Below are 24,666 nucleotides of genomic sequence, written 5' to 3'. Positions count from 1 at the left end.
TCTGTTGGGGAACCATCAAAATAAAGTGTTAGCATATATTTAGCAGACATACTACTAATACTCCAATGACTGCTAGTTGACATGTAGTTGCAGAGTTACTTATCAACAGCTTTCTAAGGGGTACTAGCAAAATAATCAAACTGATATTACAATAAAAATAGTTCAAAGCAAATCTGATCTGATCTGTTATCTGATCATATGGCTGTTTGAGAAAAAAATATTATTATTATTATTATTATTACTATACTTATAAGTGGTCTTTGATTGCTTTAAGTAAAGTAGCATAAGAAAGATGGCAAAATATGAGACTTATACATTATAACTATGAGAAATATAATCCATTGTAACTTAAGTGGATACAACATGTTCACTGTGTGTTATAAATCATCATACTCTTAAAAGCTAAAACCACAAATAAGTAAATATTATTTTAAAAAAGTCCCTTTCAAGGAAAGTCTGTTCACTCGGCCGCCATATTTGCAAAACCTCCAGGCAGCTCAAGCAAGACCAACTAAATGAATGGGGAATCTCAAAAATCTCAAAAACTGCTCGCTGAACTCGCGATTAAATTACATATTTCAAATCAGCAACAAAATCTGAAATGAACTGCCCCATGAATGTTGTTTCTTATGCTCAAATAGCATTTAAAAAGCTTATTTTTCAGGCTAGATCAACCAATGCGCATGTGTAGTTCCAACACGCTTATGACTGTGCATGCGCATCGGCTGGTCCAGAAAACTGATAATAGAGAATATCATATATATAGATCAGTGGTCCAGCCTCAGGTTTCTATGGGAACCGGAGCTTCTGATGGCTGCTGCAGTGACGCAATGACTTTACCAATCAACGATTGGCTCTTTCATTTAGAAGGCGAGACTATCCCGCTATATTGCACTTTGCAGTTTCTCCCATTCATAAGTATAGGAGTGAACGGTCTATGTATTTCTATAAACTTTGATTATAATACATTAAAACTGTTCTTATGAATATTCATAAGATGATATAACATATTATAAGGTTTTTTATAATGCATTGTGCATTCATTATAATGCCTTAAGAATACCCTTATATTGTATTATAAATATGGGCTTCATAGAAAGTGTTACCGATGTTTTTATCACTTACTTAATTTATAATGTCTTGTGTCTTGGCTTTTTGAGAAATCATTTTTGAATGACATTGCAATAACATGATGCACTCTCACTTATAGTGTAATTTGCTGTCTGAACTTTATGGTGGTTCCAGTGGCTCCACCTTTATTGTGATTTACAAGTGGCTTGTATTAGAGTTGATATTGTGAGGTAGGATCCAGGAGCAAGTGGACACATCTGGACTAGATAATGGGCCAACTAAACTCCCAGAATCCCCTGTGTGAGTGTTTTGAAAGAAGATGACAGCACAACACAGGAATGAAATGAATGCTGGCTGAGTGGGTGAGCGACTGGACAGCCGTGTCAAATGAGAATCATGGTGTAGTATGGAAAAGCCACTAAGCTGCCATTGCCGTTGAAACATGAGCCTAGAATTAGACATGCCGTTCCCACAGTCAGAAGTGTTAGCTTGGTTCAGCCCAAATCTGCCTACCCATCTTTTCTTAAGCAAGAATTTACAACAGTACACACAAGTATAGATGTAGAATGTAGAAAACCTTAGTAGCATATGTTGGAGTAATGGTTGAGAGCTGTATGATTGAAATAATAAGGTATTTATAGGTGTTTATTTTATTTTATAACAATTCAGAACTGTTGTCCTTTTGAAAAAAATAGTGCACTTACTGTAATTGTTTTGAATGTGCACTTGTCTTCATATTTTTAAACACTGTACTTGCAGATAATATAATATTACTAAAATAAAATGCCACTATAGTTTAAAAATGGTTGTAAGAAAAAGTGACGAGGACGTTGAAGATCTCGATGAAGATGTTTATTGCAGCATAGCAGTGACAAAGCACATGTAGTACCTTGGGTTCAGCAGAGTCGGAATGAACCCAGAACATCCTATGTTTAAACCTTTTATACATTTTCAGTTTACTACCCTTCATGTAAATGAAGTTGCTTCTGTTGTAACAGCTGTAGTCTGTATGTTAATTAAGTTCTGACACCCCTTTGTCTGAGGTGGTTCTCAGTGTACCACACCTGCTCCCATTCTACAATTGGTCACCATTTGCTCAGGATGTGATCATCCCAAATGGTCTACAAACAACATAACTGTTGACTTTCTTCTTCTCTATAATAATTAAGCCATTTTGGGAAATGAGCATGATCAAACATATTGTGGAGTGGAAGCCGGGTCGAGGCAGATTATAGATTCTTACAGGTAGTTTATTTCATTTTCCAAATTCACTTCTTTCTCCATGAGTAATACAAACAATTTTCTGTTTATTTTGGTAAAAAGTTGTAAATAAGTTAAAAAAAATAAAATAATAAACAGTCATTATCATTACATTTTACTATATACAATTTTAGGAGTGTGACAAATTTACGCTGAATTTATGATGTATAATGAAAAAGAAATAATTACTTGTGCTGTCATTAAAGAGAGTAACATGTTCATTTTTAACACACTTAATTACACTTTTAAAAAGTGCACTTTGTAATAATGTCAAATTAATAGTTTTACCTAAAAGTACATTTTTAATCATTGTTTTGATAATGTTTTGTTATGCTTTAAAGTGCACTTATTACTGTAAAGTACATACTGTATTGCATAAAAATAGACTTAAGTCAAAAAAAAGTTATCTTAAGTTCAACCAATTCTATTTAATATAAAAGTTAAATATAACATTTTTCACAAGGGTGACCTAGTTAAAACATTTACATTAAAGAACAGTCAGGTTTTTACAAGACCTAGACCATTAAATTTCTGATCAACGGTCTCCCTATACTTCATCATCAACCCTGAGAAAGCAAAATTTCACATATTAGTATGCTAAATTTAGTCTGATTCTCTCAGGACTTACTGTAATGTACACTGTGAAGAATTATTCCACTGTGTCTGTTTTCCCCAAGCTTCTGTAGACATGGCAATAATCACCAGTCACCATTTTTGTCAGTCCCTAGAGGCTGCAGCATGTTGATTTATGAGGCTGAACCAGTTGATTTTCTTGAACAGTGCAATTTCACTTTACATGTATTGCAAAGATTATATAATAACTGGCCCTTTTTCTAAAAGACACATGCTATTTTAGGCACCAGTAAGAACTGAATCTTTTGAATATTTCAATTGCAAATTAAAATTTCAGTAATAACTAAATTAATTTAATTTTCACTTAATATATTTTTAAATGCAACATCACCAAACACTACATTCATTTCAACTACTGTACTGATTTCCATTATTTTTTTTATCATAGCAGAGAGTGGAATCTCCCTGCTGCAAATAATTGGAAACTCTCCACCTGAAGACATCACCCGGGTTACAGGCCCAAATGGACAAACTGCTTACCTCTTCACAAAGGATACCAACACAGAACAGATGGCACGTGCCCACCTTCCCACACCCTTCTACCGAGACTTCTCTCTTGTCTTCCATTTGAAACCCAATTCTGAAGACGCTGGAGTCCTCTTCTCCATCACCGACTCCAATCAAAAGATCATGTACATCGGGGTCAAGCTCTCAGCAGTGGAGGATGGCAAAAGAAAGGTTATTTTTTATTACACAGAGCCTGATTCAGATACATCTCAAGAGGTGGCCAGCTTTGAGGTGGAACACAAGCCACAAGAGTGGAGCCGTTTCTCTCTCGCTGTTAGTCTGGACCAGGTGTCTTTCTACGAGGACTGTGAATCTGAGCCCAAGGTGGTAAAGTTTGTGCGCTCACCTGATGACTTGGAGCTGGAGGCAAACTCCAAGATCTTTGTTGGACAAAGTGGAGCTGATGACCCAGACAAATATCAAGTATGTCTAAAAGTACTCTGTATGTTGGTCACACTTTATTTTAAGGTCCAATTCTCGCTTTTAACAAACCATTAACTATGACTTTTGCCTCAATAAACTGCTAATTTGGTGCTTATTAATAGTTAATAAGGCAGTTGTTAAGTTTAGGTATTGGGTAGGATGTAGAATATGGTCATGCAGAATATATGCTTTATAAGTAATTAACAGCTAGTCTCGCATAGCCAGACCTTCAGACTGACGGCTGAAGGTCTGGAATCCATGGCAGCTTTCATTGCCAAGGCCCGCACATGAGGCCGTTTGACCGACATGTCAAACAACCAATCACAGTTCGTTTTGTTCAGCGTCACGTTTCAGGACGTGGAAATGTTGCCACAATAACAGACCGGTGTGTAAAACTCTCTGACATATTTTAAAGATTCTATGCCGCAAACTTTGAATATTTCACATACACTCTAAAAAATTCTGGGTTAAATACAACCTAGCGCTGGGTAAAATATGGACGAACCCAGCGATTGGTTTACTGCCCAGAAAGTTGGGTTAAACATTTAACCCAATTGCTGGGTTTGTCCATATTTTACCCAGCACTGGGTTGTATTTAACCCAGCATTTCTTAAAGTGTACTTTTGAAAATCCAGTGTTTAGTTGATCCTAATAAGCTCTCGTCGTTGTAAACACGACGGCTTTCTTCTTTCGTGAGGGGGTTTGACGTCATGGCATCTTTGTTTCCAGGCAGAACATTAAAGAACTCGACACACATGTCTCCCGGAAATCCTGTATAATTCAACCAATCCTATGACGACTTCGAAACTATATGCATCAGATGCTCAGCCAACGGTCCGTGGGCATGACGTCTGAGGCTGAGACTAATAAATAGCTAGTATAATAGGCAAGCTAATAAGCAACTAGTTAATAGTGAGAATTGGACCCTAAAGTGTTACCATGTATGTTTGTCTGTCTGACAAATGATCAATTGATCAGTCAATTGTCCCAGACCAATATGGTATTACTACTGTATCTATACATCCATCCGTCCAGGAGAATTACATTTAGGTTCATAAACAACTACAGCTGATATGCTGACTGATCTTAATAACTCTGATGTTGATGTTGACCTATTTTTTTTAGGGCATGATCTCAGAGTTAAGGGTGGTTGGAAACCCACGAGCTGCAGAGCGTCGTTGTAATGATGCTGATGCTGATGATGATGATGATGATGATGATGACTATGACGTAAGCTGCAAATAATCTTAAGACTGTGTCATTCTTATATCTAAATTTTTTGGCAGTTTTTTTAAATGTATTGTTTACAGTATAGTACACAACAGAAATTACTCTTAATCTTTCTCCATTTTAATATCTTGATGGCTTACTAACTAAATGCTAGTTAATGCTTGCTTTTCATTATTTGTAGGGTTCTGGAGAAAATGGAAGTGGAATAGATGACAGAGTGGAAATGGATTTAGTAGGTATTTTTGGACATTAGTTATTGTATGTATCTGACAAAAATACAGTGTTCTGGCAAAAAAAAAATTATAAATTAAATTTGTGGTTTCATATATTGATACTTACAATACTTACTACAACACTGCTTCTGGCATATTGCACTGTGATGTGGCTATCAGATGTTAACTTAAAAGATAACACTTTAGAATACCATCATTAATGAATAAGGATAAAGGAACAAATGAGTAACTGTTAACACTACTATTAACTAACAAGAAACTGATTAAAGGGATGCAGTTTATATATGTCCTTAAATACTATGTACTTACATTTATATTAATATTTGCTACAATGCACTTATTGTGTACATACATATTTTAAATTGTCTTGTCCTGTAATTACATCTATATTTACACTGTTGACCCGACCTCTACCCCTTAAACCTCTACCACCGAACCTGCCCGTAACTGTACTCATATCCCACCTCAGTAGCAGCATAAGTGTTTTGCAATGCAACATGAACATAATAGGTACACTGTATTTAATAATTCCGTATTTTATTAAGTACATAGACACCTAATATAAAGTGGGACAGATTAAAAAATTAGTAACTACTATTTTTTCATACCTCCCAGAGAACTACTAAGAACCTAAGAGGTTTTTGTAATGTTTTGGATAATAATTACTTATTATAGATGAAATAACACATTACTATTACTATTATTGCTTTTAAAGTATAGAATTTTGTAATGATGGGTCCCTTGTTTATAGGTAATTCCAGAATTTCAGGAAGAGAGGCTATTTTTATCTATTGTTTGGGGCAACATCTCGGGAGGTCACATACATCACTACTTAAATGCCAAATTCGTTGTTGGTTGAACTGATTTTTAGTGGCATAGAAAGCACTTACAATGCTTAATGTATTGTACTGTGGAATTATTAAAGGGTTAGTTCAACCAAAAATGAAAATTCTGTCATTAATTACTCACCCTCATAACGTTCCAAACCTTAAAACCTTTGTTTATCTCCGGAACGCAAATTTAGATATTTTTGATGAAATCTGAGAGCTCTCTAACCCTTTATAGACAGGATACTACTACGATCAAGACACAGAAACCTAGCAAGGTCATCGGTAAAATAGTCCATGTAACAGTGTCATGGTGCACACAGCAGGGAGGAACGAGGAACACAGGGAGGAGGATAAACTTCAAATAATAGTCTTTAATGATGACATCAGGGCACGACAAGGCAAGGTAAACACAGACAGGAACACCGGGGAATAACGAGTAGACCAGACGAAAACTAACTAAACAGGCAGGAACTAAATAAACTAATAATCACACAGAACAAGGACAGGAACATGACCAAATAAGGAAACAAGAGGCGGGAACACATGACACGCACTACAGAGGACTGACAATCAGGGGTTCAGCCGTAATTTTACAAAGCAGCAAGAATACTTTTTGTGCGCAAAGAAAACAATAATAACATCAACGTAATCAGCGTTATTTACGTTCAGCAGAAAGCATGCAAATGCTGAATGTAAACAACGCTGATTACATTGATTACATTCTGGGGTACTCTCCAAAATGGTGGAAGACGGTAACTCGGGGAGAATTGTTGAATAAATTATGTTATTATTGTTTTCTTTGCACAAAAAATATTCTTGTAGCTTTGTAAAATTACGGTTGAACCCCTGATGTCAGATGGACTGTTTTACGATGTCCTTGCTAAATTTCTGTGCCTTGATCGTGGTTTACCCTTGCTGTCTATGGAGGGTCAGAGAGCTCTTAGATTCCATCAAAAAATATCTTAATTTGTGTTCTGAAGATGAACGAAGGTCTTACGGGTTTGGACCGACATGACGGTGAGTAATTAATGACAGAATTTTCATTTTTGGGTGAACTAACCCTTTAAGACAAAATAACCTGAAGTAGATGTTATCATTACTAAGTGTGACATTACTTTTTAAAACTGTCTTGAAGAAACCTGCTCTGTAGATAACAGTTAAGTGTGTTTTCTATTTCAAAGGGTTATGTTCTGCCGCCCATGCCTCCACAACCTGCTTCTCCAGGGCATAAGCCTAAGTTGGGCACAGATGACCATCAGAAAGCTACAGGTCTGTGCAATTGCTATTTGATAAAGTTTTTGATTAATGCTAGACAAGAGTACAAATAAACTGGAACTTTATAGAACTGAATTTATAGAATGTTTTTAGAAAGTGTAATTAATGTTCAGTATTAATGATGCTTACACAGGGAACTGTTTTTCTGTTTTTAGTCCTGACTTTGGCACATACATGAATTTGAAAATTGTGAAATCTCTGAATTTTGGACAACCTATGTAAGAGCTCACAAAATATGATGCCAAAATAGGCATGCAGACAGAAATCGCTTCAAACTGAATGCAATGATAATGCTGCAATGCCATCTTGTGGACAGTATTTATACAGAACCTTGTGTGCAATGGAAAGGTTCTATGAATGTTAAAGGTTCTTAATGGAAACATCAATGTCAATATACAAACCTTCACTGAAAATTAAGCTTTGCCAACACAGGGAATATAAAAAATAATGTAAATTGAAATAATATTTCACAATATCTGTTTTCATTTAGAGCAAATATTTGTTGTAATTCTAATTAAACAGGCAGGCCATAAGCTCTCCTCTTTTAATTATTATGTTTATTGTATTCACTTTATATACATGGATGCATGCATGAATGAATGAATGAATAGCTACTACATTTATAGGTTTCAAAGGGTTTTATCATTGTTAATGTGGATGTAATTGTGAAAAAGAAATTAAGTTTATCTCCTTAAATGTATATTAAATTCAATTTGTTTTACCCATTTTACCCATGTAAGTAGGAAAAAAAGATTAGGCTATTAAGTAATTTAAAATGTACTGTACAGTAAAACCTTTCATTTTAAATTATTACAAAGTGCACATTTTAACCCTCTGTGCCTCTTTTTATGTTTTGAAATTTTAAATTTTTTCACTTCATAGAAATGGAATGACACTTTGTGACTTTTGTCGCATTAGCTATGTGAACACAAAAAAATCATGGACATGATTTGGATATGTTAAAGGGTCAATAAATAAATAAATAAATAAATAAAGTCACATTAGGCTCATTCGCAGTCAAAAATGACCGACATATGAATGGGAAATACGAAAAAGAAAAAAACTCAGAGAATATTTTGGTCGTACAAAATCAAACATGATGCAAACAAAAGCACACCGATGAAGGGGTGACACTCTAAAATATAATGAGTGCAAAATAGACACACTTATATGAACTGGTGTGACTGTAACAAGTTTTTGCAAATGTGTGAAATAAAATCAATTAATCAGCTACAGTGCAGTAAAAAAAAAAATGGACAGCAAAACATCAAGAGTACAAAACCGACACATTAACTCAAATGCACACTCACTTACACACACTCACAGACACACACAGCACACTATTGTACACACACAGATGAAGTGGGGTGGCTGTAACAATGGCAAAATAGATACAGAAGACTCAAATATGAGGTTGAAATCAGATCAGACCTAGCATTCCTAATCATTTTTACTGAATTCTGATGTTATGTGAAACAAAATGTCCTCTGTGTTCAGGTTTGACTGTAAAATTAGGGTCATATATAAGTATTTATGTCTAAAAAACAACTAGATTATTACATATGTTTGTTTTGTTTTGTTTTTTTCTTTCATTACTCCCAGCAGATGGCACTAATCTGCCTTCAATTTTAAAGGCCTAGTCTTAGTTTTAACATTAAATGCTGCTTTGACATTCACAGAGTCAAAACCTGATTCAGCCACACTCTCCAGCACAGGTGAAGAGAAGGTACAGTACAGTTCTGTTTTGGGTTATTTTATAATCAAACATATTAAATGATTGTTGCATTAATGGGATGCTAGCAGACAGCTTACTATAATGTCTAAACAGAAAAGGTTAAAGTAAATAGCCTGCAGATTATGTTTTTTAGTTGGATGAGGATATGCAATTTGCATAGTAAATCATACATAAATTTGCTTTACGCTGTGTCCTAATCAGGTGTGACAGGATTTCCTTTTTTTCCTTTTGCTTCCCCAGGGCAATCGTGAAGAGAAAGAAATTAAGGTAAACAAGATTTATTTTAGTGGTACACACATACACCTTTCACCAGTGCAGTGATTGGATAATGACTTCCAGATGTTGGCTAGGTTGATGAACACATTGCCCATTTTTCTGTATAGGGTAGTATTGGGTCTGGATATCCTGGCCCCAAAGGTGATCCTGGGCCTCCAGGACCACCTGGTCCACCTGGACCAGCTGGACCCCAGGGTCCAGTAACAAATGTGACAAACACAGGGGATATAAAGGTGGAGAGGGTACAGGGTCTAATGGGCCCACCAGGTCCAGAGGGCCCACAGGGGGAGCCAGTGAGTAACATGAACATCCCCTAGCCTTTTAATACTGTTAATATGAATATTATTTCCAAAAAGTTGAGTCATAAATATTGAGAAACATAATTTTGATGTTTTATAGGGTGAACCAGGGCAGGACGGCAAACCTGTGAGTTTTCTGGACAGACTTTTCTGGACAATGTTTGAATATTTACTAAGATTTTGTTTATTACTTCTTCATTCTCATTTGGTGTTACTATTCAGGGCTCTGAAGGACCTCGAGGTTTTCAAGGACCCCCTGGTACTACAGGACCTAAAGGACAGAAGGTGGTTTGCAAAATCAGAATTTTCAATAATTATTGATTTTTATTGATTATTAATTATTTTTATTGACCTTACTACACATTATACGTTAAACCAGGAAAAGAACATTTAGAATATGGGTGTCAGGCATTGATAGTCATTACACTTATAGTGAGGTTAAAGATATCTTGGAGGTGAAAAATCATTTTTGAACAAAATTTTGGCAAGACATGTTTGAACCAAGAAAACAGAAGAAGCCCTTTGAGGGTTTGAAGGCAGAACATTATTAGGCACACTGGGAAAATTACAATTTTTCACCAATGTCTTTGTATGGACTAATAAATTAAATCTTTTTGTATTTCTAGGGACAGAAAGGGGAAGGACATCCAGGCCCTAGAGGCCCACCTGGGCCACCTGGACCCTCGATCTCAGACAGGACTGTGAGTATTAATACATCTAGTGCAGGTCTATGTGCTTGGAGCTAAAATGTGTGAAGGAACTACTGAGAGCCTATTGTGAATTATGGGCACATTCACACATTTCACACAATTCATGTGAAAGCTGTTTTCTGAAATCATACATGTAGCAGAGAGGCACAAGTCAAGTCAAGTCAAGTCACCATTATTTATATAGCGCTTTTACAATACAGATTGTGTCAAAGCACTTAACAGTATCAAATTGGAGGATAGAGTGTCAGTAATGTATAATGATAAGATTAAACACTCAATTTTCAGTTAAAGGCATTTCATTATTGAATTCAGAGATGTCATTGTCTAGCTCAGTTTAGTTTAAATAGTATCTGTGCAATCAAATCGGCGATAATCGCTAGAGATTAAGTGTCCCCAACTGAGCAAGCCAGAGGCGACAGCGGCAAGGAACCAAAACTCCTCTGTGACAGAATGGAGAAAAAACCTTGGGAGAAACCAGGCTCAGTCGGGGGGCCAGTTCTCCTCTGACCAGACGAAACCCGCAGTTCAAAAGTTTATATTTCTATTTTAATTTTGTTGCAATTTCTAACAATAGTAGTATTATGTAGTTTATTATATTTTAGTTATTTTGTTATTTTTGGTTGATATATCTGGGGATATATCTCTGGGGGTCATCCGGGCGTCCTGGTCTCCACCGGCGATCAGGGCCGCAGACATCACCTCCGGCGCCGACCCACCATCTGATCGGACACGGACCGAGAAACAGACTAGGAAAGAAACAGACAAACATTAGCGCAGATGCCATTCAACTTACGATGTAACGAGTACATTGTGTGTTATGGGGAGTGTTCCGGTTCGGTTGATCTAATTAATGCAGCCTAACAATCCTTTAACAGATTTGAATAATAGAAGCGTATTAATGTGTTATGTGTAAGCCAGGCTAAAGAGATGGGTCTTTAATCTAGATTTAAACTGACAGAGTGTGTCTGCCTCCCGAACAGTGTTAGGTAGACTGTTCCAGAGTTTGGGTGCTAAATAGGAAAAGGATCTGCCGCCCGCAGTCGATTTTGATATTCTAGGTATTATCAAACGGCCGGAGTTTTGAGAACGCAGCGGACGTGGAGGACTATAATGCGATAAGAGCTCGCTCAAGTACTGAGGAGCTAAACCATTCAGGGCTTTATAAGTAATTAACAAGATTTTAAAATCTATCCGATGCTTGATAGGGAGCCAGTGCAGTGTTGACAGAACCGGGCTAATATGGTCATATTTCCTGGTTCTAGTAAGGACTCTAGCTGCTGCATTTTGGACTAACTGTAGTTTGTTGATCAAGCATGCACAACAACCACCCAATAAAGCATTACAATAGTCTAACCTTGAGGTCATAAGCATGAATTAACATTTCTGCATTTGACGTTGAGAGCATTGGTCGCAATTTAGATATGCTTTTGAGATGAAAAATGCAGTTTTACAGATGCTAGAAACATGGCTTTCAAATGACAGATTGCTATCGAACAGCACACCTAGGTTCCTGACTGATGAAGAAGAATTGACAGAGCAGCCGTCAAGTGTTAGATAATGTTCTAGGTTACATGTGGGGTTTTAGGTCCGATAATTAACACCTCTGTTTTTCAGAATTTAGCAGTAAAAATTACTCGTCATCCAGTTTTTATATCGACTATGCATTCCGTTAGTTTCTCAATTTGGTGTGTTTCACCGGGCGCGAAGAAATATAGAGCTGAGTATCATCAGCATAACAGTGATAGCTAACACCATGTCTCCTGATAATATCTCCCAAGGGTAACATATAGGCGTGAAAAGTAACGGCCCTAGTACTGAGCCTTGAGGTACTCCATACTGCACTTGTGATCGATATGATACCTCTTCATTCACTGCTACGAACTGATGGCGGTCAGATAAGTAATGCGATTTGAACCATGCTAAGGCACTTCCACTAATGCCAACAAAGTTTTGTAGTCTATTCAAAAGAATGTTGTGGTCGATAGTGTCGAGCATGGCGCTAAGATCCAGTAGAACTAATAAAGAGATACAACCACGATCAGATGATAGAAGCAGGTCATTTGTAACTCTAATGAGAGCAGTCTCAATACTATGATACGATCTAAATCCTGACTGGAATTCCTCACAGATATCATTTTTCTCTAGGAAGGAATATAATTGTGAGGATACTACCTTTTCTAGTATCTTTGACAGAAAAGGGAGATTTGAGATCGGTCTGTAATTAACTAGATCTTTGGGGTCAAGTTGTGGTTTTTTAATGAGAGGCTTAATAACAGCCAATTTGAAGGTTTTGGGGACATATCCTAATGACAATGATGAATTAATAATAGCCAAAAGAGGATCTATGACTTCTGGAAGCATAGTTTAGATGGAATCGGGTCTAACATACATGTTGTTGGTTTAGATGATTTAACAAGTTTATACAATTCTTCCTCTCCCACAGTAGAGAATGAGTGGAATTGTTCCTCAGGGGGTCTATAGTGCGCTATCTGATGCGATACTGTAGCTGACGGCTGCAGGGATACAATTTTATCTCTGATAGTATCGATCTTGGAAGTGAAGTAGTTCATAAAGTCATTACTGCTAAGTTCACCAACATTTTTGTAGTGACACAAAAAACAAAGACGTGGTGATGTGAATACAGTTTTATTTTTAAAAGTTGTTTTCTTGAGTTTCCTTTTGCTGAAAATGATCAATTGTTACAGTATGGAAACTACCATGAAACCTGTTGAATGAGCTAAAACATATGTGTTTTCTAATGTTCTCCCTTCAGACATATATGGATATGGAGGGTTCTGGATCATTGCCGGTATGTTTTAACAATGTTTTAACTAGCCTATTTGAAAACATTCTTCTTATTATTAGTAATTATTTATGTTTTTATAGTGTATATGTACTATACTATACTATCTTGGCAACAAACTAACTTTGCATTTCCCAATGTAACTTTGCCCTTTCAAAACCATTTCACTATGATTACCACACCACGTCAAACATCATATTATAAAAATATAAGTACTGTATTTTTAATTATGTAAAAAACACTTTTCCTAAAACAATTGTATTTTATTTTACTCTACTGAATATCCTAATAAATTCACCAGATCTGCTGCTGTTGTGTTTGGCTGTATAATTTCATTTTGGAGTTAAAGTTCAATATGTTCTCATCTTTTCAGCATTTATGTTGTCATCCTGGTCTTCCTGGGCCTCCTGGGCCGCCTGGGCCACCAGGACCAGACTGGCCAACTGAATCAGAATTAGAACCTTTTGAAGCTGGCCCCACTGGTCCCCCTGGACAAAATGGGTTCCCTGGGCATCCTGTAAGAAATTGTCCCCTCTTAATTAATCCCATTTATTTTAAAACATTTAGAAGAATTTTGTTTGTGTTTTTTTTATTATTATTATTCTCTTTATTATGATTCAGGGGCCCCCAGGTCGACCTGGAAAACCTGGTCCTCCTGGTCCTCCAGGCCAAAAGGTAAATATTAATATGATTTTTTAAATGAATTTAATATGATTTTAATTTTTTAAATGATATTAAAATTTTAAAAAATATATTTATTTTTTCTCTCTCTTTTAGGGAGACTGTGGTGATCTTGGCTTACCTGGAGTTGCAGGGGAAAAGGTAAGAAAAGTGATGCTAGCATGTTTAATAAATTAGATGTGAAGATGTGATCACAGAATACTGAAATACTGTATAACTGAAAGTCAGACATTCACATATCTCGGACATTTCTATCTATGGAGCTTTTTTCATTGGGAACTTAATCTTCACTATATTTTTTTTTTTTCTCCTGTAGCAAAGCTCTGCTTTCTCTTTTTTCTCCAATTGGTTTCCTTCCTGGGAGACTAGTGTCCCACAGGTATTCTAAAATCATGCATGACTACAAACTAACTGAATTGGGTTTGGTGTGTCACAAGAACTTGACTGATGAATGAAAGTGTTATTTTTAGTTCACTACAGACAACTTTTCATCATCAAAATTTCACCTACCAGTCAGTGAGGGCTAGTGAATTGATCAAATCAGACTTGTGCTTTAGCCAATGCCAACTTTCTGTTTGACTCTTCTACTTATGTTTTTAGCTCTTGTGTGAGGCTTGCTTGTCATTTTCATGCATTTATTTTTACAACACTGTGACAATTGAGGACTGCTCACATAACCTGCATTACACTGTTTTCTTGAGTGGTATTTACTGTAGTTCATGACAACTTTCTAAATAAACTTGCATGGCAATGGATATGGCAAATTATTGTAATTGGTCTGAGATATTTATACACTGCTGCTGCAGCTGCTGTTAATGGATACATTCAAAACACTGCTTTGCGAAGCTTCAAAACTTTTTTTAAGTTGTTCGGAGTGCATATAAAATTGGCTAAGTCATGATTTTAGCAAATGAGACTTTAGTATGGTGTATTTCGCTGTGTCGAAATTGTGATTGTTCGGATTGTTCATAAACCTGACTCTAACAAATGATTTTAACTGATCTTTAAGTTTATAATATATTGTTGGCAGATTACAATAAGAGCACCTTGCACAATGTTGTAAACAAGGCATATTACCTATAAGTCTTCAATTTAGTCAACTAAAGACATTAAGCTTTTTTTTTTTTTTTTGAATACTTTCCCATTCCCTTCTCTTTAGGGTCCACAGGGTTCATCAGGAATCCCAGGACCAGAAGGCATGGCAGGGCCGCCTGGGCCTATGGGACCTCAGGGACCTGCAGGACCACCTGGACCCCCTGGACCTGCCTTCCAAATTACTGTAAATTACTTAATCTTTGAAGTTCAGAACCTTCAAGGCTTTAAATCTCAGGACTATCACAAGGGCCATGCAGTCACAGGATGTTGTGCCTCTTGGAGGCCTAGAACTTGATCTGCCATATCCACTGTGTTTTCAGACTGGTGGGAAAGAAAAAGAAGTTGATCTTCAATACGTTCCAGGAGTCGTGGGGCCACCAGGTCCACAGGTAACTATAAACTGCTGTCACATTATCATCACAGCAACACAGTGCTTATTCCACCTCATCCCTGTTTTTTTTTGTTTGTTTGTTTTTTTCCTCTAAAGGGACCTCAGGGGATACCTGGACTACCAGTGAGACTATGACTTGTTTATAATGTTTATAATGGGATATCCAAGTTACAAATTACAATGTACATTACACCTACCTGGGAGAAAAGTTAATTCTCTTTTCTTGAAACTCTGCAGGGAAAAGCTGGTTTACCAGGTATTCCAGGTCAGAAAGGTCAAGAAGGTCAAAGAGGACGAGAGGGAATGCCAGGGTTAGATGGCTTTCCAGGAAAAATAGTGAGTGAAAGATCACTAGCATGAAGATCAGCTTTGAACAGCAATATTGTAATTTTAAATAATTTCTTTTTTACAGGGGCTAAAGGGGGAAAGAGGATGGAAAGGTGAAAAAGTAAGTATTCATCTGAAGACACTTAGCTTAGATGTAGGATCTCTATTGCTGGTTCACTCAACCTTCAGCAACAGTAGTATTCAATCCAGTTCAACACTGCAACTATTCTGTGGACCTAAGCAATAGATTTATAATATATTTGTCTTTAGGGTGATCCTGGTCGTGCAGTAGGGCCTCCAGGGCCACCAGGTCCTCCAGGACAAGTCATCTATATTAATGGCAGTGTAAGTGTTATAATACAGTAAACCCTCAAAGGACATTGTATAACTCTGTAACATTTTACTGCTCCTTTACAACAAACAATGACTTGAATGACATTTAATTTCAGACAAATGGAGAATATGGAAGCCCTGGACCACAGGTGAAAGGAACTGATAAATAATAGTCATTATAATAGTTGCTCTTTATTAATTTGATTATGTAAAATATCATGCAGTTCAATACAGAATATCCTGTGTAATTATGATTTACTATTTGCATATTATAATGCATATAGAACCACATTCAAAGCGCATTGTGTTTTGTTCTTGTTTTATTAGGGTACACCTGGTATAGCTGGTCAGGCAGGATTCCCTGTAAGTTTTTAATGACTTGTAATTTTGTTGTAAGTCTAGTATTTAATATTTTGGATAACATCAAATTCTACCACATCTGCATCTTTTATTTCAATTTTAATTTTAAACTTAAAGATCAATCAATGCATTCATCGTGTTCTCCCAGCTATTTAGGTGCCAAGACCTATATATGTTCAAAAATTACAATGATTGGTCTGCACTCTAAAAATTGGTTTAAGTTAAAGCAGGAGATTTAAACTTTAAGACTGTGAGAAGTGAAAAATCTTTTATATTGCATTTTGTTTTATATCTTTAAAGGGACCAATGGGTCCAAAAGGTGATCAGGGTGAACCTGGACTACCAGGAGACTCTATCAAGGTAATACATGTATGTTTTGGTAAAACTTTATGATGAAAATAAACTTTAGAAAATCTATTAAAAATCAGGGGTATTCCACCAAATATTCTGAACTCTTCATAAGTTAAAACATTAGTACTGTGTTGTTTAAAAATTAATATGAACTTGTTTTCTTTGCATTATTTGAGGTCTGAAAATACTTTTTGTTATTTCGACTAGTTGTCATTTTCTGCAAATTAATGCTCCAAATGACAACATGTTTGGAATTTGGGAAAAATGTTGTCAGTAGAATGAAACAAAAATTTTAAATTTACTCTTTAATGTTAATTTAACCCATACCTATAAATAGTAAAACTAGAGAAACTGATCATTTTGCAGTGGTCTCTTAATTTTTTCTAGAGCTGTATATACGTATAGGGGAACAGCAGTGTCTAGAAGATATTACCTTTATTCAATGAGCATTTTTCATCCTCTCACACTGAATATGGTTTTGTTCTTTTTTCTTTAGGGTCAAAAGGGTGAACCTGGCCTGATCTTAGACTCCAGAGATAAATACATTTCCATGGAGTGGCTGGCTGGACAGCTGGTGAGAGACCTGCGGCTTTCATTCAGATAGATGAGTTTAGATCAGAACTTTTAAGCATCCATAGCATTGTTAGACAATTGATGTAGTTACTATCTATATTAGGGTGAAGCAGGACTTTCAGGACCAGAGGGGCCTTTGGTGAGTTTTAGGCTTTTTGTCCCGCTGGGGTATACCACACAGAAAAGCTCTATTTTTACCTGCAAAATCTCCCTATTATTAAGAAATGCATTGATCATTATTAACACTGCTGATATTTCAAGAGTATATGTTATAGATTATATGTTGGTATATTTTTTACTCATTAGGGACCAGTTGGGCCACCCGGACCAAAAGGAGAAATAGGTTTTCCAGGCAGACCAGTGAGTAACTCTAATCAAATCCAACAAGATGTTATATAATTTTACATTGAAGAAAGATTTTATCATAGACTTTTGCAGTGACTGTCAGTAGCAACACATTAGCCAGTATAATTCATCTAAACATATAGTTGTCTCCAAATAAAAAGTATAATTATTAAACATTATTTTTTATTAATTGATTTTTATTTACTTTAAATTAACATATGCATTTGTTGTAAAACAATTATATACTTATTACATACAATTATAATATATATAATTATATAATTATTCAATTTAATAAATAATTTATCAAAAGGTATTAATGAAAACATGATTGTTTTTTTTTTTTTTTATGAGGATAATGTGTGTTTTATAGATATATGAGTGTACGTATACTGTTTATTGTGTGTTTTTATGGCAGTGTCAAATATGAATTTCTGTCCAGGAACTCTGTACAGACAACAAAGTAAAGTAAAGATACCACAGGTGAAAAGTCAGAAAATTCTGTTGTTCGGTCACATGCCTGAACATTCAAGAATAGAGATAAGTCAGTTTTGTTCTAAGTAGGAGTAAACCATTCTCAAAAAGCAGCAATGAAGATAAAATAGCCAGATGAGAGTCTGAGACAAGTTAAACATTTTACAAATTTAATTAGCGGTCATTTACTGACAATGTTGAGCAATATGGGGTATGCTTTTAATTTCATTTAGTAATGTCTCTGATTTCAGACAGAATTACTATACTGTGATATCTTTTCTTATTGTGGTTGAAAATTACATATATTGTGGTAAAGCTTTTGATTGAACATTACTTAGATGATGGTAAAGCTTTTTGTCATATTGCCCACCTCTAAGTAGTAAAACAGGGAGCAGCTAGAGTGTCAACTCATAATGGTTTAATAATCATTTGTTCACTCTGAATTAACCTAGTACAGAAAATTCTATGGAGTCCCATTAGTTATCAAAATCACGTTTAACTGTAATTCAGCATGGTCATTCCCAGCCAAAATAAAAAAATAATGAGCATGGTCACCATTACTTAAATGGTCAGTAACACAGTAAGATTTTTTGTAATACATTGATTTAATAATGCAATTGTTTGTATGTGTCAGTCTAGGCACCAGACAAACATAAAAATGTCACTGTGGGATCATTAGTCCAATCAGCTTGAATTTTTGAATGTAGTGTCTTTGTCCTACTTCTTTCTTTCTCGCATGCTAAATATCAAAAAGATGCTTAATACCTTGAAAAATATGAGCTTAACTAAGATGCCTAAACCCTGATAATTGTTGCTTGCAGCTAATTTATTTTCTATTTTATTAAATTTTTTATTGAATATTATTATTTTTATGAGTTCATAATTTGGTATATTATTGATCTTACAATATTCTTAATCAAAAGGGTCGTCCTGGACTAAATGGTAAAAAAGGAGAGAAAGGTGATTCAGCTGGAGGATATGGATATCAGGTAAGTAATAAACAACTTAATACCATTTAATTTGTTTTAATTGTTACTACAGAAGTGTACATTATACTATATACAATACTACAGATTTTAAACTGGTTTTAGGGACCCCCTGGGCCGCCTGGGCCGCCTGGGCCTCCAGGACCTCCAGTTTCTGTGGGACGATATGATGTAAGTAATTAATGTTTTTAAGAATATACAAGTACCTCATATCTTGTGGGTTTATTTGTTATAAAAATAGTATTTGTACTGCCTCACAATATTTACTTTGATCTACCTTAAGGGTTATGATGACGGCAGCTCAAGATCACCCTATGGTGAGTAAATAAATCTGATTTGTCATTTTCCAATCCATATCTGGTGTTATCACATTCCAGTTTAATTTAGAATGAATATGTGTATAAGAATATTTGTTTGCGATGTGTGCTCTTATGCCAAAGAATTTGTTTATTACTTTGGATAAAAGCATCTGCTAACTGAGTAAATGTAAATATACCTCAAATTTCATTACCTCAGCTATCAAAGGTGACAAGGGTGAAAGAGGAACACCTGGCATCCCTGGCTTGCCAGGTATGACACATCAAGCCTTTTTATAGAAATAGTTGAATAAAGATTCAGTGAATATCTTTTTTTTTTCTAAACTACAAAATGTGAACATGATTTGAATGTCAACATTGTCTGTAATAGGTCTCACTACCACCTTTGACATTTATGCATTTAAGGTATGATGATTCCAAATTTATACAAGTTTCCTGTTTACATGTAATGTTCTGCTGAATATGTGCAGCACATGGAAATTGTACTTGATTTTGTAATATGTTATGCTGTAGCATGAGATGAAAGGGGAGCTTGGTCCTAAAGGACAGAAGGGAGAACCAGGAGCAGGTTACTATGACCCTCATCATAGTGGAGCACAAGGTCCATCCGGAAGACCTGGACTACCGGTGACAGCACAGACGTGAAACAATGCTTTTTAGATTCTGAGTCAACCATTCTTTCTTCTTGTTGACTAAATGTTTTTTGGGGTTTTTTTGTTATAGGGCCCTAGAGGAGAATCTATTAGTGGGCCTCCAGGACGTCCAGGGCCCCCAGGGCCTCCTGGAGCCCCAGGAATCGGTTATGATGGTCGACCAGGTAGTCCTGGCCCACCAGGTCCACCTGGACCCCCGGGATCATTGCTGCCAGGTGCACACCGACCCTCACAAAGTAAGGAATTTACACACAGCCACTCACACGTGAAAGATATTTTGGGTGCCGAGGGATGCAGATTTGAACCTGACCTGTTTCATGTCCTGATCTAATTTATTTTCTCTACCTTTTTCCAGTCTTCTCTCAAATTTCCTATCCAATAAATGCAAAAGCTGATAAATAAAACGAGTTTGCCTTTTTATTTTAACACCTTGACCCTTTAGCAATCAGCATTCCTGGGCCTCCTGGACCCCCTGGACCTCCTGGACCTCCTGGACATTTAACTGGGGTGAGTTTACACTAAACACTATTTATTTTCTGTAGGCACATTGGTGACATCTTTTCTAATTAGTTGGTCTGTTCTTTTTTCCCAGGTTATGGTTTTGAGGCCTGTTGACATCATGGCTGCAACAACTATCCGTTATCCAGAAGGCACACTAATCTATGTAAAAGACAACAGAGAACTTTACATGAGAGTACATGATGGCATCAGAGAAGTCATGGTAATTGTCTATAATTGTTTCTCCATCTTTATGTAAGAGTGTAAACTTAAGCCTTATTTTGCTGTTCACACACACGCAAACAGCAACACATAAGAGTGATTGTGCTAAAAAAAAAAGTTAATTAGGCTGTGCACATGTGAGGAAAACATCCATTCACGCTCATAGTCAGTGGAGCATACTTTGAAAGGCTTTCACCCTCAAATGTGTGCTACCGCAGGAGTGAAATGTTCAAAATTAAGTATAACCTAGGACTTCATTCTGTGTTTTTGTGAATTTTTGCACAGACAACACCACATGTGTGAATGACTGAATATTTAAATAGAACATTTTGCAGAATGCTAGCAGCATTTCTCAATCAGTGGGCATTTTCAAACCAATATAGGCAAGTGGCAAAAGTGGTTGAAAACACCCTTTGAAAATGGCCACTTATTGGGAAACACCCGATTTGGTATTGCAGAGACACAAGTATCAAATAGAAGGATCATTCAGATTCACGGTGGCAAAAAAAACTGAGGGGCAACGTTAGCGTTTCACTTGAATGCCACAAAAGCACACCCAAAATTTAAAAGAACAGTTGTGTAATTGATTTACAATCAAGAAATTGTAACTACCTTTTTACAGATTGCCGAAAGCTACAGAAAAATAGAAACAAATGGTTCGCTGTAATTCATAGAAACAACTGAAATCCAGGCACCAAAACGTGTATTTGTACAATAGCTGCTGTTTTTTTTTTTATCATGCATGTTGAATTTAGGAGTAAAATCATACCCTGTGTTATATATTTTATATTTTATTTGTTATTAATCAATTAAATATATGCCATCTTATATTCTGTGTAACTGTGAAGTTTTTGTCAAAGTAAAAAAAAAACTAGATAGATAGATAGACAGGTAGATAGACAGATAGATAGATATTTGCTGAGAACATTATTATGCCTGATCTTTCTGGTTGTTTCATTTCAGCTTGGTGAATACACCCCATTCCCCAAGGGTCTGGTGAGTAACATAAAATGTACAGTATTTAGTAATTAAATAATTAATAAACCGTTGTATAATACACAAGCTACAAATCGAGGGCAAAAAAATGTCACACGGATTCCTACTGAAATGACTGGATTTCTCACACAAAAATTAACCAAGCAATAGTAAATGTCACCATATCTTAAGACGCAAGTTATGGGATCAAATCATACACTGTATGTCTCTTCCCCTTGCTACGTTTTTGCCCCGTTGGTTTCTAGGATAATCAGATGGAAGCAGTGGAGCCTCCACAAGTGGTTCAGTACTCTCAGGATTACCCCACAACCTCTCCCCAACAAGGCCCTCCACAACCAGGAGCCCAGTATCCTGTGCCACTTGATCCCAGACTTCAGCCATCATATGACCCACACCATAGATATACATTTCCACACTACAATTCTCCAACTGATCCACGACACTCTCCATCAATCGACTCAATTTACCAGCACCATCCTGATTCCAGAAAGCACATTCCCAGCAGCCGCCCAGATCATTCTGGCTATCCTGACAGCAGATATGAACGTACACACCATCACAGACCTGTCATTCAAGAGGCTAAGCCTCCAGCTCACACACACACAGCAGGCCGTGCAGTAAGTACCTTATCATTTAAATGAGGTGTAATTGTGTGCTAGTCTGTTCATCTTTTTCCTACACCCCATGACGAATTTGCTACTAATTATAGTAGGAAGTAATCTGCAGCAGACTGTAAACAATCATACTGCTAATGGACTTGCTGAAAGGCTTGCTTATAATTACAAGCATTCATAAAAATTGGGTATAAAAAAATGCAGAGTAAAAGATGGTGACATTATTCTACTCATGCCTCAAGGTGAAAAAGTTTGAAAAAGACAATTTACTTGCAGCAGCATTTGTACAAATTTCAACTCATACTATTATATGCTATCAACGGGAAGACCACGTATAAGACCGTAGAGTAAATAAGATGACAAGTTAATGTATGTTACAGTAAATGTAACTAACACACAGACATTATTGAAACTAACTAATATAACTGGACATTTTCCTTTATTTACTGTAATATTAATGGATATTTCTAAATGCTTTTTTGTTATAAATTTTGACAAATAAAACATAAGCGTAACACATCTATAACACATCTGTTGTGTTTCCCTTCTTTAGACATAGTAGAGGATAATAGGGATTGATAATAAAAGACAAGATTCACAAGGGAACAGTGTTCGGGGTAATGCATTACAAGTAACTTGAGTTAGGTAATCAGATTACTTTTTTCAAGTAACTAGTAAAGTAATGAATTACTTTTTAATTTAAAGTAAAATATCTGAGTTAAATAAGTAATGTCAGTTACTTTGCTTTCCCATATATTGACTAACAGCTCTCCTGTCCCCATGCTAAGAGAAATCGGGAGTATGTGCAGAGACGTTGTGTGTGCTGTGTAAACATGATGGTTACTGTATTTCTTGACTATAAATGTCAACATGCATTTATTTATCTTGCTTGCACAAAAACAGATTCAGTATTCCTCAAAATGCATAAAATAGCGGTATAATAACAGTGAAATGCAAACTCAGAATATGACGAAAACCTGAAATAATTAAATGTGTTAATAATTGAATTTACATTTACGTCAGCCTGAGGCTTATTCATTTCACTTTTGGTGTGAAAGGGCTTTTACATATGCCAAAAATATATACTTTTCATATTAAAGCAAGCAAGCCCAGCCCAGATGAGAAAAAGTAATGCAAAAGTAACGTAACACGTAATGCCATTAGTTACTTTTTAGGGAGTAACTCAATATTGTAATGCATTACTTTTTAAAGTAACTTTCCCCAACACTGCAAGGGAAATCCACAACACAGTGCTCAAACTAAAAAAAGCTCTGCCAAAGCTTTTGTGATATCAATGTCACATTAAATTATCTTTAAATAACCTTAAATTATTTTACTGTCATACGCTACCATTCAAAAATGTGGAATCAATAATTTGGTGAGCAGAAGAGGCTTCTTTCAAAAACATTTTTAAAAAATCTCATATATATATTTTTTAAATAAATAATATTCAAAATGATTTGTTGCAGTCCTCAGCTGTGATTTATGTGATATATTAAAACATAGAGGTGATGTGTACAACTCATCAATATTGTTTGTAAAGCGTATTCTAAAAAATTGAGAATTTGTTAATAGACAGTTCAGAATGTCAGGTGATGTCCTTTTTGTATAATCTAAATTATTTGTAATATTCTTGTAATGTAAACTACTTTTTGAATATCTAATGTATAACTATCTGTCACCTGATTTTGTCACCCTAGCTGCACCTGATCGCTCTCAACTCACCCCAGCTGGGCGACATGCAGGGTATTAAAGGTGTAGATCACCAGTGCTTCTTACAGGCCCAAGCCATTGGGCTCAAAGGAACGTTCAGGGCTTTCCTGTCATCCCGGTTACAGGATCTATACAGTATTGTTCGACAGAACAACAGGGAACTGTTACCCATAGTCAATCTTCAAGTAAGATCCTTCCTTTGTCCAAACACGACAACACTATTGTTTTACAGAATGTACTGTAGTCTCTTTAATACAGTCTTTTACAGAGCTATTTAATATGTTCACAGGATGAGGAATTATTCAGCAACTGGGAATCCATCTTTAGTGGCTCAGAGGGCAAGATGAATGATAATGTGCGCATCTATTCATTTGATGGTCGAGATGTTCTTGATGATGATGCCTGGTAAGCAGGTCTAACACATATCCACAGCTAAAATGTTAACACAACCG

The 24,666-nt window shown here is 36.0% G+C and overlaps 1 protein-coding gene across 7 annotated transcripts in view; it reads left to right on the top strand.

The window, feature by feature from the left end:
* col18a1b (collagen type XVIII alpha 1 chain b) overlaps nucleotides 1-24,666 on the top strand; it is a 48,023-nt gene that overhangs the window by 22,215 nt on the left and 1,142 nt on the right. For 3 of the 7 annotated variants that reach the window (XM_058779280.1, XM_058779277.1, XM_058779274.1), the window contains exons 2-41: nucleotides 3,356-3,894; nucleotides 5,020-5,124; nucleotides 5,306-5,356; nucleotides 7,369-7,456; nucleotides 9,142-9,188; nucleotides 9,438-9,464; nucleotides 9,581-9,766; nucleotides 9,873-9,899; nucleotides 9,995-10,057; nucleotides 10,399-10,473; nucleotides 13,256-13,291; nucleotides 13,659-13,802; nucleotides 13,907-13,960; nucleotides 14,063-14,107; nucleotides 14,283-14,345; nucleotides 15,126-15,245; nucleotides 15,382-15,450; nucleotides 15,549-15,575; nucleotides 15,690-15,788; nucleotides 15,865-15,900; nucleotides 16,050-16,124; nucleotides 16,229-16,261; nucleotides 16,440-16,475; nucleotides 16,773-16,832; nucleotides 17,320-17,397; nucleotides 17,500-17,535; nucleotides 17,703-17,756; nucleotides 19,139-19,204; nucleotides 19,307-19,372; nucleotides 19,485-19,518; nucleotides 19,718-19,771; nucleotides 19,889-19,923; nucleotides 20,032-20,145; nucleotides 20,242-20,407; nucleotides 20,614-20,678; nucleotides 20,764-20,892; nucleotides 21,855-21,887; nucleotides 22,133-22,504; nucleotides 24,202-24,399; nucleotides 24,504-24,619. In XM_058779280.1, the coding sequence (XP_058635263.1) occupies nucleotides 3,356-3,894; nucleotides 5,020-5,124; nucleotides 5,306-5,356; nucleotides 7,369-7,456; nucleotides 9,142-9,188; nucleotides 9,438-9,464; nucleotides 9,581-9,766; nucleotides 9,873-9,899; nucleotides 9,995-10,057; nucleotides 10,399-10,473; nucleotides 13,256-13,291; nucleotides 13,659-13,802; nucleotides 13,907-13,960; nucleotides 14,063-14,107; nucleotides 14,283-14,345; nucleotides 15,126-15,245; nucleotides 15,382-15,450; nucleotides 15,549-15,575; nucleotides 15,690-15,788; nucleotides 15,865-15,900; nucleotides 16,050-16,124; nucleotides 16,229-16,261; nucleotides 16,440-16,475; nucleotides 16,773-16,832; nucleotides 17,320-17,397; nucleotides 17,500-17,535; nucleotides 17,703-17,756; nucleotides 19,139-19,204; nucleotides 19,307-19,372; nucleotides 19,485-19,518; nucleotides 19,718-19,771; nucleotides 19,889-19,923; nucleotides 20,032-20,145; nucleotides 20,242-20,407; nucleotides 20,614-20,678; nucleotides 20,764-20,892; nucleotides 21,855-21,887; nucleotides 22,133-22,504; nucleotides 24,202-24,399; nucleotides 24,504-24,619 (3,721 nt within the window). Of the gene's footprint in view, nucleotides 1-3,352; nucleotides 3,895-5,019; nucleotides 5,125-5,305; nucleotides 5,357-7,368; nucleotides 7,457-9,141; nucleotides 9,189-9,437; nucleotides 9,465-9,580; nucleotides 9,767-9,872; nucleotides 9,900-9,994; nucleotides 10,058-10,398; nucleotides 10,474-13,255; nucleotides 13,292-13,658; nucleotides 13,803-13,906; nucleotides 13,961-14,062; nucleotides 14,108-14,282; nucleotides 14,346-15,125; nucleotides 15,246-15,381; nucleotides 15,451-15,548; nucleotides 15,576-15,689; nucleotides 15,789-15,864; nucleotides 15,901-16,049; nucleotides 16,125-16,228; nucleotides 16,262-16,439; nucleotides 16,476-16,772; nucleotides 16,833-17,319; nucleotides 17,398-17,499; nucleotides 17,536-17,702; nucleotides 17,757-19,138; nucleotides 19,205-19,306; nucleotides 19,373-19,484; nucleotides 19,519-19,717; nucleotides 19,772-19,888; nucleotides 19,924-20,031; nucleotides 20,146-20,241; nucleotides 20,408-20,613; nucleotides 20,679-20,763; nucleotides 20,893-21,854; nucleotides 21,888-22,132; nucleotides 22,505-24,201; nucleotides 24,400-24,503; nucleotides 24,620-24,666 lie in introns of all 7 variants that reach the window. The other 4 variants (XM_058779278.1, XM_058779276.1, XM_058779273.1 and 1 more) reach the window with 2 other exon arrangements.

The sequence above is a fragment of the Onychostoma macrolepis genome, chromosome 06 (genome assembly GCF_012432095.1).
Source record: "Onychostoma macrolepis isolate SWU-2019 chromosome 06, ASM1243209v1, whole genome shotgun sequence".
In the NCBI taxonomy this organism is placed as follows: domain Eukaryota; kingdom Metazoa; phylum Chordata; class Actinopteri; order Cypriniformes; family Cyprinidae; genus Onychostoma; species Onychostoma macrolepis.
The sequence above is the reverse complement of the archived record's forward strand: the minus strand, read 5'-3'. Positions and strand labels throughout refer to the sequence as shown.